Here is an 18,646-nt window from a genome sequence, read left to right on the forward strand (position 1 = left end):
GCAATAAGCAATAATAAGTACACTGCCTGTCAAAAAAAAAAAATTGCCCACTTTAATATTTTGTTTAATCGTCTTTAGTTTTGATTATAGCGTGTTCATCTGGAACTGTTTCGACAAGAATTTCTACAACATCTCACCATTTGTTTTTGTCCAGATTTCCATTAATTTTTCGCACAGACTTTGCATTGACGACGGGAGATTCGAACCACTATGTAACGTCTTCTCCACCACATCCCAAAGGTTTTCAGTGCTGTTAAGGTCAGGTCAGATTCATCTGTTAAAATGATTCTTAATGTTTCCTTTAACCACTGTTTCATAGTCTGCACTTGATGAACCTTGGCATTGACATCCTGGAATATGCCCATGCCATCATGAAGAAAAATTGATAGGATAACTTCATTCAGCTGATTCAGGTATTTAACTGACTTCATTTTATTGTTGCATAACGTTGCTAAGCCTAGACGAGGCCAATTGAAGCAACCCTATTTTGTAACATTACTGCCAGAAGCTTGTACAGTGGACACTATGCATAACAAGTTTGTTGTTTTACCCTGATGCACCCATCACACTGGAATGGGGGAAATCTGGACTTACCTTTCACCATTGCTTAACACTATGTTTAAATAATTAGTTTTGACCAAATTAACCAAATTCTGTGTGAAATGTCTCATTAGATATTTTCCTTGGTGGATGCAGACTTCTAATTTGCCCCTTCTGAAACAGTAACATCTTTTCTGTGACCAAGGGAAATATCTTCAGACATGGTTAAGAAATGAGAAACTACACAATGCATTAATTAAAGGAAATTTTGCCAGCTGAAACATTAATAACTGCAATAATTATCTAATCATTGCCTTAAGTACCCTTTACTTAAATTAAAATAGGGACTTTTTTGACCAGCCAGTGCAGATAACATGAAAACTCCACACGGATGGCATCTGACCTGGAATTCAAAGGCACCTGGAGGGTTAAGGCAGCAGCACTAACCACTGCCCGACTCTGCTGAACCATATCACCCAGTCCTTAAATCTCTTTATTGGCTTTCAAGGAATTATAAAGCTGTTAAAGGTTCAGCTTAATTTTGGAATGCAGTGTCATCTTACAATTAATGGAAAAAAGGACCTCAAGTGTCAAATTGCCAAACTGAAACTGATCACCTGAGCGCCTTTAAGTAATGTCTGCAATTTTTGTGCCTAGATAAGGGAGATGATTTCCAAGCAGAGGATAAAAACAGATCCACTAGTACTGGATCATCCCTTCACAATATATCTTGGTAAAATGGAACATCTGACTAAACAGCTTTCATCTCCGAATTTCAGATTGACCCGAGTTGTGTATGCACTGCAGAGTTGGTGTTTTGATTTTTTTTTGGAGGACTACCAGTCTTCACAAAACGTTCTAAAAATTGTACTTCTTCCTGTGTTTTTGTGTGCTCTCCTTTGTGTTGGCTATTATTTGAAAACTATATTACACTTCATTTACACAAGCAAGATCGAAAGATACCTTTAGGGAGGCTGATAATGTTATCAGAAATGATCAGAACATCATTAAAACTCTTCCATAAATACTACAGCACAAGAAAAATAGTTGACATCAAATTGGACTTTTTAATACACACTGGACACTGTGTAATTAGCTAACAAAATTTATTATGGAAGCTGGGTATTGTTAAAAATATAAAAGGAACAATACTGATCATATGAAATATAACAGCCTCAATTATGAGGGGAGCAATCTTGTTCTTTCCAGGCCCCTAAGTAATCAAATTAGAAAATCAAGACACAATAAAAAGACAAGCATATTGAACATTTTAAACCTTTATTTAGTGCAGTGGGCTGTAAGATGCAAAATTGCACCCCTTATCTCTGGGAATTTATTCAACTTCTGATTTAACACAGATTAATCAATGTTTAATGGTTAACAAAAAACAGTCTTTCACCTTGCAATTCTAGGCTGTCTGTAAAATGTAACCTAAAAGCAAATGGCTAATGTATCACATTGGAGAATACTCTGTCACCCAAAATGCAGCACCACATCCAGTACAGAAATCCAGAGGTTTTTGTTTTTTCCCCTTCTTAAACCTTAATCTCCTCTTCACCTCAATCCACTTCAAAAGACATTTTTTCCTCACATTAAAATATTAATAGAATGACTATGGTACAAAGCACTAAAAGGTGGCAGGATTAACTCTTCTTTTCACTTTTGTTAACATTAAAGTCCTTGCTTCAGAAATACTGTTGCAGCTGCTCTGAGCAACCAATTGCACAGGTGGGTACATCCACCCACCCTTGACCAATGACATCAGATTCTGATACAAGGCAAAAGACAAGATGGTGTTTCACAATACAACATGGGGAAAAAAAAAAAAGATAAAAAGTATAATGTATTTAGTTTTATTATTCGTGATGACAACATTTCACTTTCATAATCCACTTCAGTAACGTGTCAGGAAAAAAAAAATACACACTTAACTTCAGATGACCTCTGGCTTAAAGAAAATGCAAGATTTAAAATTTTTTTTACATGTTTTAACTCTAGTGTCACAGACTTTGATAAATATTTCTACCCAGAGGCCATTGAGAAAATCATTTTAATATCCCCTCACCTTGAAACATCTTGACTTTTTCCTTGAAAGTAATTTTGTGTCTTTCAAATGAACACATTAATTCCCACCCCAATAACAATTAGAAGAAAATGTAGGTGGCCAATGGAGTCTGTTGACAAATCAGTGCTGTGTTTCAGCAGTTGGGGTGCCACTCTAAATCCTTTTGTTGAAGCATCCTGTTGGCAAACGCAAGACAGTCACTTTATTCACCTATCCTGTGGAGGGAAAAAGTAAATAAAAATCATTTTCATCTAAGAAATTTGTAGCAAGTACACAAATGGCTTAAGGGCAGGAGAAGAACAAGAGATCGCATAAGCCTTCAAATATTAGCATCCATGTTAGCTGATCTCTATATGCAGCTGAATGAACATTCCAGCATGAACTTGAAACTTTAACTGTAAAATATTGCTTGAAGGCAAGTGAACACAATTTTCTAATGCTTAGAATGAATTTTTTTTTTTTTTGGAATAAAATTAGTTCACACATTTTTCAAGCTGCACTATACTAATTTTATTTCTATTCCATTTACGGAAGCCTCTTAATCCACATCATGGTTGAAGGGAATCTAAGACTACTACTAGTAGCATATGTATAACTGTAATTTAACATATCTTAAAATGTCTTTGAGATGACACCCAGACAGACACAGTGAAAGCGTGCAAATGTCAGTCAGACACTGACTGAGCTGGGAATTAAACCCAGTCTTCTAGAAACACTAGTGATAATCACTTCACCATTGTTAACAATTGCTAAGCAAATACTCTAGAGGTTAGCTATAAAGAAAGGAGAATGTCTGAAAGCATTTTTAAAAATATCTTTCCTTTCTACATCCTTAAAAATATAGTCTTGAACCAATAACAGATATACTTAAATAAAGCAAAACGTTTGTCAAAATTTAAAAAAAAAGTTATAGTTTACTACTGGTTGTACATTAAAGTGCAATATAAGAAGATAAAAAAGTTGATATGTTTAACAAGATACCACATCTCAAAATTTTAGTTCAAACAAAATGGCAGGGTTTTTTTGTCCCCAAATAACCATAAGGGTAGAACCCTTTGCTACGTTCATGGTGTTTTTAAGGACTGAATTTATTTAGTAACTTTAACACAAATACCACCACAATGACCATTATGTAAAATTAAAGTCCAGGAATAAAGAGTATATTAATACAGTAATTTTTAAAAACTATTTTTCAGCTGTAGTCCGGTTTAGACGGACCTTTTTCTTTAATATGGGTAAAACTGTGGAATTGTTATTGCATTCACTGTTTTTCAGCTTGTTGAATAGATATTAAAGTCAGTTTCAGAGAAATCCTTCTCTAAAGATTAAGTAATCCGGAGTAACAAAATCATCAATACAAAAAATCCATATACAAATAATCTTGAAAAAGCCTTTATTACACTGTAAAGATCTCACATAAATCTGAAAAGGTACTGTTTGAACAATCCACAACACAAGAATAGTCTTATAATATTGCACAAAATAGTAACACTCATCTTATACTTACTCACACATCTGTTGCCATTAGCTACGATGCCCTCACCAGTCATACCGCCGTGAAGAATGCTGATGTCGGATACCATCATCATCCTCATGACTATGGGGTGCTGCTATGGCCAATCGGCTTCCACCTCCTGCTGCTGCATTTCGGTCCCGACGATAATCCAATGAACGGGAGGATGACGGTCCATAACGAGAAGTTTCACGAAACCATTCTTCATCAAATGCTGCTGCCTCACCTACAACCACGGAATTGGTAAGAAGACTACTTTCAGTGGTTCTCTCGCACATTCACAAAAAAGTTAATCTACATATTATATAAAAAGTGCAACACATTTCATACACTGTTTGAATTATAACATTTGAAGCAGAGCTCTTGGCAAAGAAGATTCTAGAGTGCTTATACAGACAAAAATAACCCTTTTCTTCACTGCATGCAACATTAAGCAGAGTTAAAATTCAAAAGTAAAAGCTACAGAGTAAAATGTCTCATTTACCTTCTTCAAGGTTAATGTAGTCTTGCCTCTCTTCTCTGTCACCAGTTCTTCTGTTCCTTGATCTTTCCATCACATGGCCCCGCTCACCAATATGGTGACCAATGGACATTCTTTCTAGCCCACTCTCAGAATCTCTCACAGTCTGAAGAGTTTCCCTGATCTATTAATAAAGATTAAGATAAGTCTCAAACTTTATAAATCACAAATACCTGTGAAAACAATATTTTTAGCTCATCCAAATCAAACTAGGCCACAGGCTCCTAGTTATATTAAAAAAAATAATCCGCCAGACTGCTGTTTTATGTTGTCATCTCACACACGACACAAAGGGAATAGAAGTTTTAACACCCTGTTGAATTAGAGTCTAATACTAGTAAATCAAAAAAGTGCATGTTCCATTATAGGCTGACCTTCATTTAGCTCTGCAAACCAAAGATTGTGAACTTGTCTACACTACTCAAAATATCAAACTGGTTCCACAGTGGACAAAATGCTCAAAATATTAATTCAGAATATGCAGCAATTGAAAGCTAAAAAGTCAAAACTGTACTTGGCTAACATATTGTATATACAAATGCATACAAAGCATTAAGCATTTTGCGCTTATCTATATTACTAAACCACAGTTAATTTATGCACGGCGGACGCACCGAGGCGCATGTGCACAGCGACTCAGCGCCCCAGTTCAAATAGGGTTAATGAATTAAATGGGAACTTTACCATGCCTATGACCTGTGAACTAAACCTGAGATGAAGCATGCATGCCAGGTTGTACAGCCGCCCGGATGCGACCGTCCACACCACTGAATATACGACAACACAGCCATAAAAAAAACAAACGCGAGACTGCATGAAGAAAGCCAATAACAGAAGCGCATTGAAATGAACTGTCCCAGGACGCACCCACCCTCCATGATATTTCATCACACAGTGGCTTCCCACCGAGGCGCATACGTTCTGCACCGTGGCGCACGCCGCAGAGTCAAACGCAGCGGCTTCCCAGAGTCAGTAGGCTTCCCAGACTCCGTGGCTGGCACACGAACACCACAACCTGTACACTAAACTTGTTGTGCTCCACTCTGCCGGCCGTCGGTGTCAGCAAAGGCAACGGAATCACATCTCCACAAAGCGAAACCGCTTTAGTACAGATATGCTTATTTAATTAAATGACATGTCCCCAGATGCACCCACCCTCCATGATATGTCATCCATCCAGATATCGGATGGAACAGAAACTGATTGACATTCTTGGATTTACGATTCTCTAGAGAATCGCTGGCTTACTTGTCCTTGAGATGCCCCACTCTTAACACAAGCCTGCCCCACTGTGTTGACTGAAAACATAAGCAGTCATTCCATTGAGACAAAAGAACTTTTTTTGGTTCCAGTTTCAACTCAGACTTTTAATTTCATGTGTTTGTATTGGACGCACATGAAATAGTAACTAAAAACAGAGTAAACAAATGCCTGAAAAATAAAAGATATATTTGAGAAATACTGTCAATATGGTTTTCATTTTCAACCCATACAATGAAATATTGGGAATCCATCAATTTTGGAAAGCATGCAAAAGTGCAATATTCTGGAGTGCTTACAAGATCTTTCGAGACAGGATTAAACTTCCCAATACTTTGTTGGTAGATGGAACACCAGGAGAATGTAAACTATGTACCCTCTAATAAGTAACAATACTGGAGGACTGTTGGGGCTTTAAAAGGTTCTACATACTGTCAAAACCTGCCACACCCTAGCATTGCTCTTCCATTTCAAGGCAGGAAGTATCTTTTATAAGGTGATAACTACAGGATTTCCAGCTCCCATTTTCTGTCACAAAACACTTTTAAGAACTTCTAAACTGGCCATGAATACATTTTATATGAGGAAGCAAATTCTGATTTACCAGCTTTATTACCTGTGGATAAGATGAACTGTTTTTCTAGGACACAGTGTGGAGACTGATTCAATACCAGTGCAAGACTGCTCTGGTCTAACCCACAAGAACAAACATTTACAACAACATTTAATCAGTAACAGATCTGATTTTTTTTTTGGTAAATGCACTTGTTACTTAGACTAAAGCTTACATTAGTAAACACTATAGGTGCATTTACAGTACAGATTAAAATACTACCAATTAATCACTGACATCATTATAAATTTGCTCAAGCACATAGTCACAATACCTCATTAAACCTTCTAAATCAAACCAATGAGATTAATTGACTTAAATTTCACTGCCTGTGAATATCCATTTCTCTGATCCACTTACAGTAGTTTGATGCATCTGTCACCTGGGGCTTTTAATAAAAACATAACAAATCTTATGTAGATTCTGTCCCACACAAGCCTGAACTAAATTAAGTGGATCAAGTATTGTACAGATGGATTGGATGAATGAACAAATTGTCAGTTTTATTTTTTTGGGTCATTAAATCTTGTTTTTATGAATGTGACTATTATTTATTAAATGAACAGTCCAAGTAGAAACATCTGAGTAAAAAAATAACAGTTGTAGATAAAGTGGAAGATAAGCATTTATTATAAATGTCTAGTTTTGCTTTCAAATGACTCACTGTCATTTAAGTGTTGAGCCTTTAAACCAGGGGTGCCCAATACGTCGATCGCGATCAAACGGTAGATCGGAAAGGTAGTGCAGGTAGATCACGTTGCATTCAAAAAAAAATTTTTTTTTTTATTTTTTTTTTTTAAATGCTACTCTATCATATATCCTCCCTATGGCATTTGCCACTTGATTTACATACAGGGCAGCCAGTCTGAGATCTCTTTTCTTCTAACACACAGGGTCATGCTGCACGCACAATCAAACGCGCGAGCTACTGCAAAACTCCTGTTATCTAAGTGATCTAGTTAGCCTTCCAATTTATATCGACTAAAGGGATTTTTAAAAAAAAATTTTCGGGTTTGGGCTGGATGTGGAATTGGAAGATGATTTTTTTTTTTTTCTCACAATGTCACAATCGAAGTGCATTTGTCTGATCTGTCAATCTATCACTGAGATTCCAAAGAAGGAAAATGTGGAAAGGCACTTTCGAACTATTCATAAAAACTACGAAACTGACTTCCTTCCAAAAAGCAATTTGAGAGAGAGAAAGGAGAGGGAACTAAAATCGCAGTTAATCGGACAGCCATCATTTTTCACTCGGCTGAATTCAAAAGCAAAGGCAGACACACCAAAGCAAAAAGAGGGCGTGAATGTTGCCATATGTGGCGTAATTTCGCTATTCGTAGGAAAATTTTAAACTTGTAGCAGTGTATCAGCAGCAAAAAATATAGGAAAAATTTTTATTAGGGTTTCAAAAAAACATTAGGGGGGCTCGATTAAAACTTATGAAAACTTGGGTCGCAAATACTTAAGGGTCAAGATGTTGAGGGTGATTCACCCGCATCAAAAATTGCAACACTGTTTCACCTAAAACTCCTCTACAGTGGAGGATGAGATTTTGACACTACAGGATGACATTCAGCTGAAGTATAGGGCTCATGGACAGTTTTGGAACTTACTCACAGAGGAAAAGTACCCAAACATGAGGAAATGTGCTACCTCCTTGACTGCATTATTCGGCTCTACTTATTTATGCGAGTCAGCCTTTTCCCACATGAAGATTATTAAATCCAAATACTGTAGTGACCATAAATGTATTAAATTGTTATTGTGCCATAAGGGTTATTCAGTTATGCAAGGTACAACAACATATATTTTATGTATAACGTATACTCATATTATATATATATATATATCTCATTTTTAATGTAGGTAGATCATTTCGACCTGGTCATTTTAAAAGTAGCTCGCAAGCTGAAAAAGTGTGGGCACCCCTGCTTTAAACTGTAATTTTTTTTTTTCTTTGACTTTTAAGACAGCTTAGCAACTTTTTTCTCTCCTAGCAAATACATACATCTCTGATATGGTGGGCCATGACCAAAGGGTTTATTAGGTTGTGTAAGATGCTATTCACACCTTTGTATTTCTCAAAACTAAAAAGTAAAGTTACTTGATCTATATATGTTCATAGAAAGTGCATTAGGATTCGTGGACAAAGAACTTTTTATATGAGATGCTAACTTAAACTGGCACATTATGTAATCATAATTGTTGAAACAATAGAAGTATCACTCCTGTGCTCATTCCATTGTTTTGCGGATAGGCTGCATAAAAATGTAAAATGTCTAAAAGCTTTATTAAATAAAAATTAAATTTAGGTCTGTATATATGTTTGGAGCATATTTGCTAGGCATTACTTCAGTGTAATTAAAACCTAACCTAGAAATGACAACCAAAAGGCATCAACTAAATCCTTACTGCATACTAAAAAGAGAAAGAATAATCAAGCTAAAAGAGTTAGGTTTTATTGAATACAACTGTTTGACTCACCAAACCTATGAACCTGTTGCATTTGAACCTCTGATACACTATTTGCAGTTTAAAAGTAGAATTTTTGTCTTGACCCGATTTCCATGAAACCATTCAAATCATGCTAATTGCTTTTCATCCTACATGTTTCCTTAGTGATTTAATTAAGAAGCCTGGTCACAAAAATCTGTACCTATTTTTAATATTGGATGTTAATACACCATTGATGACCAATCCATTACTTGATGTAGACTTTCTTTCAAAATACAGACATATTTATTATCACTTTTTTCTTAAAGTAAAAGACATCAGAAAAAATACATGGCTTAATCTGCAGAGTTCAACCAGCTGTATAACTATCATTCTAGTAATACCTCCCATACGGAAAAAGGGAGCCAAGACAAAACTAGTCAATTTCTTAAAGGCTTCAGATTTAAAATTATCGATTCACATGAAATCAAAACTACTTTATATTCTGTCTCAATAATAAGGGCAGCACGTTGAATTAAAATTGAACCAAAAGTCAGCTACCTAAAGGAAGGATGAGCCTAGATTAATTCATCCAGAAAGAATGAAAACTCACCCCACCAGGTGCTGTTCGCATCTCAGAGGTCTGCTGATATACTTTGGGTGCTCCTGAACCAGTGTTTGAATAAGCAAAAATTGTGGAGGAGAAAGTCTGGCAGTTGGCTGAACTTGCCATGCGCTCCTAAAGAAAAAGGTGACAAACAGAGGTAAAGGATGTTATTAATGCTGCATTTAAAACAGATATAAACTGAAAGCCAAGGTGGTATCATAAACAACCATTTGGAATCATTTACTGTTCATACATTTTTCAGAATAATTTAAGAATAAACAGTAAAAGAAAGATTTTCTCCTCAGTAAAACATTTGTGAATCTCTTAGATTTAAAATAACTTTGCTGCTATGGGGTTGTTTTACACTCTTAATAAATCAAATGTTCACATGTGGATATGTGCAAAAATACTGTATATGAAACAATCAAAAATAGGTAGAAGATATTCTTAACAGGTATAAATAACAGAAGCAGAATGTGGATTATTTAAAAACATCCTGAAAATATAGATCTAGATGTTTCTGTCTCCTGTCACAATTAGGTATAATATTTCCAAAGGCAAGCAAAAAAGACAACATACCAGGTGAAATTGCCATTGCATTATGCCTAGGCTTGGACACAAAAAAAAAAAAAAAAATAAATTAAATGTGGAAGAACTGTGTTAAATTGGGCAAGGATAGATAAGACTCCAAAGTTTTGATATCTGCACTCAAACAACCTTACAGTAAGGCACAATACTACAGTATCACTGTCCAACCCTTCATCCTCAGTTTACAGATTAGAACTATTTTCAGGACATGTGGAAGTTTTCTGCCCCTGTTCCCAACCATCCATTATATGATTATTTTTTTCTTCTCTTCTCCAAACATTTCCTTTTTGCATCGCCGTCTTCATAATTCCATTATTACATCTAGTCCAGTCACTCAGAGATCATCATTGACCTATCCCAGTCAACTCCATGGTGTTGGAACACTTTTTCCAAAACATCAAAACTAATGATCAACACATCCAATATAAAATTATTCATAGGATTTCTCACTATCCTAAAAAAAGTGTTTCCTGATGAGTTTAGCTCCTGACCCAACCTGCCACCAGTGCTCCCTTAATGCACCAAGCACATTTCTCCACTTATTCCGGAAATGTCCCACTGGCTCTCTATTTCTTGTTCCATCATTCTATTCCTCTTAGATTTCTCCACACACTTTTTTTTTTTTTTTTTTAAATCAACAGTGCATTATATCAATGGTTACTATAGCAGTCAAAGTTCTTATAGATTCCTGATGGAAGACCCTGACCTGGTTACTTTATCTGTCTGGAGGTTCTCTTTTTATAGCTTTGCACTTTTAGAACTGTCAGCCATATGGATCAATGGTGTATAAGCTCAAACCATCAACAAATGGAAAGACATTATTTACATGATTAAGTCATGTGGTTCTATGATCCATTTACAGTAATCCCTCCTCCATCGCGGGGGTTGCATTCCAGAGCCACCCGCGAAATAAGAAAATCCGCGAAGTAGAAACCATATGTTTATATGGTTATTTTTATATTGTTATGCTTGGGTCACAGATTTGCGCAGAAACAGGAGGTTGTAGAGAGACAGGAACGTTATTCAAACACTGCAAACAAACATTTGTCTCTTTTTCAAAAGTTTAAACTGTGCTCCATGACAAGACAGAGATGACAGTTCTGTCTCACAATTAAAAGAATGCAAACATATCTTCCTCTTCAAAGGAGTGCGTGTCAGGAGCACAGAATGTCACATAGATAGAGAAAACAATCTCTAGCAAACAAATCAATAGGGCTGTTTGGCTTTTAAGTATGCGAAGCACCGCGGCACAAAGCTGTTGAAGGCGGCAGCTCACACCCCCTCCGTCAGGAGCAGGGGGAGAGGGGGAGGGAGAGAGAGAGAGAGAGAGAGAGAGAGAGAGAGAGAGAGAGAGAGAGAGAGTTTGTTTTTCAGTCAAAACTCAATACGTGCCCTTCGAGCTTTTAAGTATGCGAAGCACCGTGCAGCATGTTGTTTCAGGAAGCAGCTGCACAAAAGATAGCAACGTGAAGATAATCTTTCAGCATTTTTAGACGAGCGCCCATATCGTCTAGGTGTGCGAACAGCCTCCCTGCTCAATCCCCATACGTCAGGATCAGAGAAAATCAGCACAAGAGAGACAGAGAAAAGTAAGCAATCTAGCTTCTCAGCCATCTGCCAATAGCGTCCCTTGTATGAAATCAACTGGGCAAACCAACTGAGGAAGCACGTACCAGAAATTAAAAGACCCATTGTCCGCAGAAATCCGCGAACCAGCAAAAAATCCGCGATATATATTTAAATATGCTTACATATAAAATCCGCGATGGAGTGAAGCCGCGAAAGGCGAAGCGCGATATAGCAAGGGATCACTGTAATTAGTAAATTTTAATTTATCTCACGTCTGTTTTTGGTCTTTGTCAGTGACCTACTTGTTTCATTAAATTAGTCTTTACTGTGTTCCTCCAGTATAGCTTTGGAGTTTTTGTGAAAAGATTTTCTTTGCAGCCCTCTTCATTTCTTCGAGATCAAATAAAAAAATGACGAAAACAAATCTATTTTAATTCAACACATCTTTAGTCTTTCATTGACGAACCGAATGACACTGTTGGTATCTTATTAAAAGATTAAACCCATAAATGCTGGATTTGTGTAGTAGCAGTACTGCCTACTACTCTTTCTCATCTTTCTGCCTCTCTTTGCAATCATCTACAGGACAGTTACCCAATTTACAAAGCATGACTTGTAAATACCTAATATATAAATTAGTACAAAAAAGAAAGTTAGAAAATTTACTTATGGCATCACATTCAGGTGCGTTCAAGGACTGTGTAGGCACTGTAGCCCTGAATGGACAAGTTCAGTAGGTCGGTTCTAGAACTTTCTCAATCCATTTCAGGGTTGTGGGGCTACCCCAAAGGGGCTGGGGAAAAGGCTGGGAAAAGGCCTAGGCAGGACTCTAGCCCATCACAGTGAACACTCCCACTCACAAAAATACCACATTCACACAAGGTGACAATTTATGAGTGCCAATTAACAAAAACAAAATAAATTAAACTTTTTTTTTTTTTTATATTCTTTCTGTGCTGGAGCATGTCTGGCTGTAGTAATGTTCATGAAATAGTACTTGCAAAGCAGTTCAGTTATGACAAATGTTAAGGAATAACAGAGGTAGCAGACAAACAATTATAGCCACTGACCATTACAGATATCATGTTAATGTTATATATTAATTACAGAGTGACCAGATTTTCAAAAAGTCCCAAACCGGGACATCTGTGTAGCATGTATGCCCATGCATAAAACCCATCCTTGTTTGTTTAATGGCTGCCTTATCTCATCATCAGAAGGGGATCTGGGCACAAGAAAAAAAAGAAAAACCCACTTTCACAACTGAACGCATAGGAACCCACAAGGTTCCTTAGACACAAGCTCACAGTAGCTCTCCTTTAGACTATGAAAATGCAGAAATGAAACTTTCTATAACACAGATAAAAGTCATCTCTTCACACTTTAATCATTGTGGGTGTTGAAGACAAATCAATCAGTTTATAGTACAAAACAACCTTTCCTTATCACATGCAATTTTGTGGGTATCCACATACAAGTTTCTGAAACAGCTTACTTACCATATTATCCATCATACTTCCCATCATTCCAAACATATCCATGAATCCTCCACCCTGTGAAGAGAGAAAGGGGTGGGGAGTGGAGCAGAATGTATTTACTGCAAAAAATGAGATGAATGTAAAATGCGACTCTAAAATGATGCTCTTGGAAATCTAGCAGATACTGCAGCTTTGAATGGGAACACATAAGTTGATAGTACATAAACTGAAACCTTTCTTTATGATGCCACAGGCCTGAAAAATCCAACAACAAAAGCCCACCTACTAGCATGTAATTTCATGTTCTGTTTTGCATATGCTTTCTTTCTAACAGTCAGCTGCAGATATGTTTTAGTCAACAAGTCTTTTCATTAAGTAGTACTTTAACAAAGCAGACTTACCATGCCCATCATGCCGTAAGGTGACAAAGCTCCATGCTGCAGAAAGACAAAAATGTACAGCAAAAATTAGCTTTGAACAATTTAGATTTTATTATATTCAATGCTAATATTAAAATTTCACACCCTAATAAACTTTGAACCTATGTAAACTGAAATCTCCCTCTACTGTATAGGACTAACAGAAATAAAAGCTCTATTATAAAGTACATTCAAGAGATAGATTTTTTTGACCCAGAGATTTGTACTCTAAGAGCCCATTTAATAAAGCACCTGGATGGCAGAATTAGCCTCTCATTAACAACTTGTCTGAAACTAAAATTAGTAGCCACAAGAGCATTCCAGGAATAAAGTTCCTGGGCAATTTGGATTTGATAATTCACCAAACAATCATTTTTGAACATGTGAGAGGAAAACTCATGTAAACATGGGGAACCCACTTAAACTCCACACAGACAACAACAAATTATAAAATGATAGATCTGTGAATCAGGGATGGAAACTACAGCACCACCATGTGCCCAAATATAATGATCATCACTTCACTTAAAAGTAAAAATAATAGAAGACAAATAAAAGAAATAAGGTTATACTTGTGTCTTGTAAATCAATATTAATCATAAAAAGTGGCACAGCATCATGTTATAAACATCTAGAGTCATGAACATGAGTGTTCCCTGGATAGTTGAGTTTCCCCTGAAATCTGAAAATGATTAATTTTAGACTTTAAAGTCTTATTAGAAATAATGTGGATTTCTGCCTCTCTCCTCAATATCAATAGCAGTACTGACTTCATCACCTATTAAGTAGCAGTGGTTTGTTAGATTAGCAGCTCACTTCTAGTCTTAGGATAAACTATCACTAAGCTTATTGTGCTTTACTTTAAAATGCTGTTCTCAGACAGTTAATTTGTACTTTCTTGCAAGCCAAATGTATTGTATGGTTACTAATGTCTTGTACACCTATCATTAAGGAGTCTGCTAAATAAATAAATAAATATACTGGAGATGTTACTGAATAAGAAAAGAGGAGTTCACACCATTGCATGATCCACACACAGCCTGTCCAAGATTAATGTCTCTACATGCAAACAAATGCACACAGTTTCATCTTTATGCCACTTTAAATATACCGGATGTAGACTCCAGGAATTTCACGCAGCAGACACGTACAAAAAACAAGCTAAAAGCAATGTAAACGCATACACAAATGTATACACATTATATAGGAATAATATAATATGTTCTGAGAAATGTACAGTTGAGAAAAAAGTCAAAAGCCAAACTGAAATTGCGAATTGCATCAGAGATATTTAAAGAAATGATGGGAGCATGTGCTGATACAGCGTGTTTCTGCCCCCACCACACGATGAATGACCTCGGGATCCCAGATTAGGACCTGAATGCAGCCAAGCAACGAGTGACACCTCAGCACCACACTTGTTGAAATTCAGTAGAACAGCGTGATATATATATATATTTTTTTTTTTTTTACAGTGGCTGGAGTTCCAATCCTGCCACCAACCCCCATATTTTCCCTGTAAATTGGAGGAAGTGGATTACTGCCATACCCAAGATGGAGCAACTGCAGGTTAATGGACTCGCTCAAGGGCCCAAGACAGACAGACAGACAGACAGACAGACAGACAGACAGACAGACAGACAGACAGACAGATAGATAGATAGATGATACTTTATTAATCCCAAATAATAGTCACTTCTGGCATTTACAGGATTCAAACTGGCAATCTTAGGATTGCTGGCACAGATCCCTAGCCTCAGTGCCACCATTCTGCCCATAGTTTATGTTTGCACTGCATCAAATTTGAAGAAACTTTATTGTTTGGCAATGTATGCATACATATTGTTTTAGGGATATAATTAGATGATGGTTTAAAAAATGGTGGAGGGAAGGCATAATGATGCAGTGCATAGGAATGCACTCTTGCAGCTTTGGGAAAATGTGCCAGATCGCAACATGGTCACCATTTGTGGGGAGTTTGCCTGTTAGCCCAAAGTGTCTCCACAAGTTTTGATCCAATACTCAGAAGTAACCATGTTATTTAACAGATGGTCCTAAATTGCCTGTTTGCATGAACATGCTATAAAATGAGCTTGTACCTTGTTCCAGATTGGTTTACACATTGTGTTCAATGCTGTCAGGATTTGGAACGGCTTCTTTGGTTTAAAGAGGTCAGAAAAATTATAAATTGTAAATAAGGAAGGCTTTGCAAGTTTGTAAAATGTACTACAATGTAACTCAACTATTATCATATCTGTAGATGGATATTAAAGTGGTATTTAATCCAGTTATTTTATGGAGTAAATGTGTTTTATTTATATTTAATATTATTTAATATATATTATTTAATTTTATTTATAGAACACATTTAAAAAACAACAGAATACACCAAAAAGTAAATGCTAACATACAAATTCAAAAAGCGAAGAAATAAAGCTGATCTGCTATAATACCATGTTTCTTACTTTTGTTTTTTGGTTCTCTTAAAAAAATCTAAATAGGCTTTGGCACTTTTATTATAACAGATTAACTGGTCATTTTTGATCTTTTGTCCAGGAATATGAAATGTATCAGAATAGCGGAGAGGTGGCTCTGAGGCTATGGATCTGCGCTGGTATCTGGCAAGTTGCCGGTTTGAATCCTGTTAGTGCCAAAAGGATTCCTACTCTGTTGGGCCCTTGAGCAAGACCCTTAACCAGCAATTGCTCCAGGGGTGCTGTACAATGGCTGACCCTGTGCTGTTACCCCAAGGGGTATGTGCAAAATAAATTCCTAATACAAGAAATTGTATAAGGTGAAAGAAAAAAAAACCTCAGGCATTTAGCAACCACTCTGTGAAAAGTGCTATACAAAAATATATTGAATTTTATAATGCTGTTATAAAAAAAATTTAAAGCTAGAGAAAGCTACCCAAAACAAAGAATGTATATAAACATCCTTAGGTCTATTTATTAACTAATCAATTTATCAATGAATAAAAACTATAAAACTATAACTATTATTACACAGTTGATAAATAACACTTGCAACTAGCTAAAAAATTTTTTTTATGTGTATTTAAAACTTCGCTTGGAAAATGCCAAATGCCAAACAATACAAAAGTTCCAAGAGAGTTCCACATATCAGAACTTTTAAGACTGTTGTTCAACTCACCAGTGTCGAATTATGCAACTTACATTAAACAGTCAAGATACTACAGTACATCAACAACACTGTTACAGAATATTCTATAACATATTCATATGTTACATATTCATTGGCATGGTGTGTGACTATTTAGACCACTCAGCAGGAACCTTTTGTAGGTTCTTCCTCACCTGAACTTGAGGTCTTCGAGCTGGTTGTAGGGGACTACTGACAGCTCTACCGTCTGTGATGCCCAAGAAAGGATCTAAGCCAAATGAACTGAACATGCTTCGCATCTGCTGCTGGTGTGCTGTAAAGGGATCCCTGTAGGGAACAAATGGAGCAGGATAATTAAGTTAGCCAAAAAACAGCATGCTGGATACAATTCAGTGTAGGATTTAAAAAGACATGGAACTTTGTTTTTTGTCAAGAATTTAAGCAGCAGGTGACAAAGTGCGAGTAGTTGAATATCACAGGTGGCAACAAAAACAACTGCAAACAAAATATGTTTTTGGGCTGTTGTCACAACACTGTCATCTCACACCAGAAACCCACGTGGGCCAACAAATGAGTAATGACACTGTCCTCGACACCTATTACAGTTACCTAAATGAAAGACTACAAATCAAATTGGCATCTTATAAAAATGTTGTGCCATGATACCCTACAAGCAAACATCATAAATGTTCCAAATTAGTGAAACTACTTTGATGTTTGCATAGCCAGGAAAAATTCAACTCCATACATGGGTATATTTTGAAGATGTACGTATTTAAATGGCCGAAACCATCTAGCACACTACCGGGTGCAAGCACAGCACCACCATGTTAACACAATGATTCTACCAAGGACGGGGTACTACTCGCTAACGGAGATACGGAGAAATGTACAAAATGGCCAGCTACTTTCCTACCGTGAGCTCTGGATCACTCCAAACCACCAGTACAATTAATTGCGGAGTTAATGAATTAAAACATAAATTAATTAAATTCGCTCTCAGAGTCTTTATAAATGCTAGGGTTGATCATCAAAACAAAGAGAGCTTAGTAGTCAAAAATACACCGCAAAACGCCTCAAACACCATGCAAGCAAAGGTTTGTGACACAGAAATGTGAGTCAGGGTGACCAATAACATTACGGAATGAAAGTGACACTCACATCATGAAGGGATTGTCATCCATGTCGCTCAGATACCGGAACATCTTGTGTTGAATTCCTGTAACACAAACCTATTAACTTGGCACTACAGTACACTGCCACACAGGCTGACCAGACTGTATTGCCCGAGGCCAGCTGAATTCAATCTTTTTTTTTTCTTTTGCGTTGACAATATGCGATATTTTTCACTCAAACGGCTATATATCTAGGGATCCACTCCGAGTCTTTATACCGGGTATCGTCGCCACTGTGATACACTCCAGTTTTCTTCAGCCTAATGTCTTCTTCCAAAACAACAACAGCGGAAGCCAGAGATGGAGGCTTTTACAAACCGACTATAAAAATCTTGTTATTAAAGACTTTCACACAATACTTCGATGAGAAAATAATAATATGGCATTAACTTAAGCCTCCTTTCTGTAAAGACAACCGCCTAATGGCGAATTCTTTTGTTTTGAATATATTTTTACCTTCGCTTACGGACAAAAGCGAAATGAAAAATCACTATCGACCTAGCCCCGGAAGTGTCGTCAAAGATGTCGTCAGGGTTGACACGAATTAAAGATAAAACCGTTCCATAATCAAAGTGGTGCTTATATGCACGAATATTACACACACTCTGTCAGATGCATATGGTTAAACATAACCTGGCAGAGCAACGAATACGTTAATAATATTTACATTGAAAGCAATTAAAATTAAAGTGAGGGCAATCCCCACGTGTCTTTCGGCTTCAGACCGTCGCTTTCAATGCGTT

At 36.7% G+C, this 18,646-nt stretch overlaps 1 protein-coding gene across 3 annotated transcripts; it reads right to left on the minus strand.

The window, feature by feature from the left end:
• Positions 1-1,801: 1,801 nt before the first annotated feature.
• Positions 1,802-18,513, minus strand: mlf2 (myeloid leukemia factor 2). 3 transcript variants are annotated; one of them, XM_051931747.1, is made up of 8 exons: positions 18,360-18,513; positions 16,923-17,055; positions 13,588-13,623; positions 13,208-13,261; positions 9,558-9,683; positions 4,603-4,762; positions 4,113-4,344; positions 1,802-2,820 (listed from the first exon to the last, which is right to left on the minus strand). In XM_051931747.1, exons 2-7 carry the CDS (start codon positions 17,025-17,027, stop codon positions 4,145-4,147), a joined length of 681 nt encoding a protein of 226 aa, XP_051787707.1. In that variant the 5' UTR covers positions 17,028-17,055; positions 18,360-18,513; the 3' UTR covers positions 1,802-2,820; positions 4,113-4,144. The 3 variants fall into 3 exon arrangements, with proteins under 3 accessions (XP_051787707.1, XP_028665869.1, XP_028665868.1); XM_028810036.2 differs by having other exon boundaries at positions 4,117-4,344; positions 17,890-18,438; XM_028810035.2 differs by having other exon boundaries at positions 17,890-18,433.
• Positions 18,514-18,646: the final 133 nt, after the last annotated feature.

The sequence above is a fragment of the Erpetoichthys calabaricus genome, chromosome 9 (genome assembly GCF_900747795.2).
Source record: "Erpetoichthys calabaricus chromosome 9, fErpCal1.3, whole genome shotgun sequence".
Classification (NCBI taxonomy): domain Eukaryota; kingdom Metazoa; phylum Chordata; class Cladistia; order Polypteriformes; family Polypteridae; genus Erpetoichthys; species Erpetoichthys calabaricus.

Excerpts from the sequence above, each read along its gene's own strand:
- mlf2 (XM_028810036.2), bottom strand. The coding sequence starts at position 17,933 with ATGTTCCGGTATCTGAGCGACATGGATGACAATCCCTTCATGAT. Across the intron at positions 4,763-9,557 it reads TGCGAACAGCACCTGGTGGG|ATCAGGGAAACTCTTCAGAC; the intron begins GTGAGTTTTCAT and ends CTTTATTAATAG. Across the intron at positions 4,345-4,602 it reads CTACATTAACCTTGAAGAAG|GTGAGGCAGCAGCATTTGAT; the intron begins GTAAATGAGACA and ends CCGTGGTTGTAG.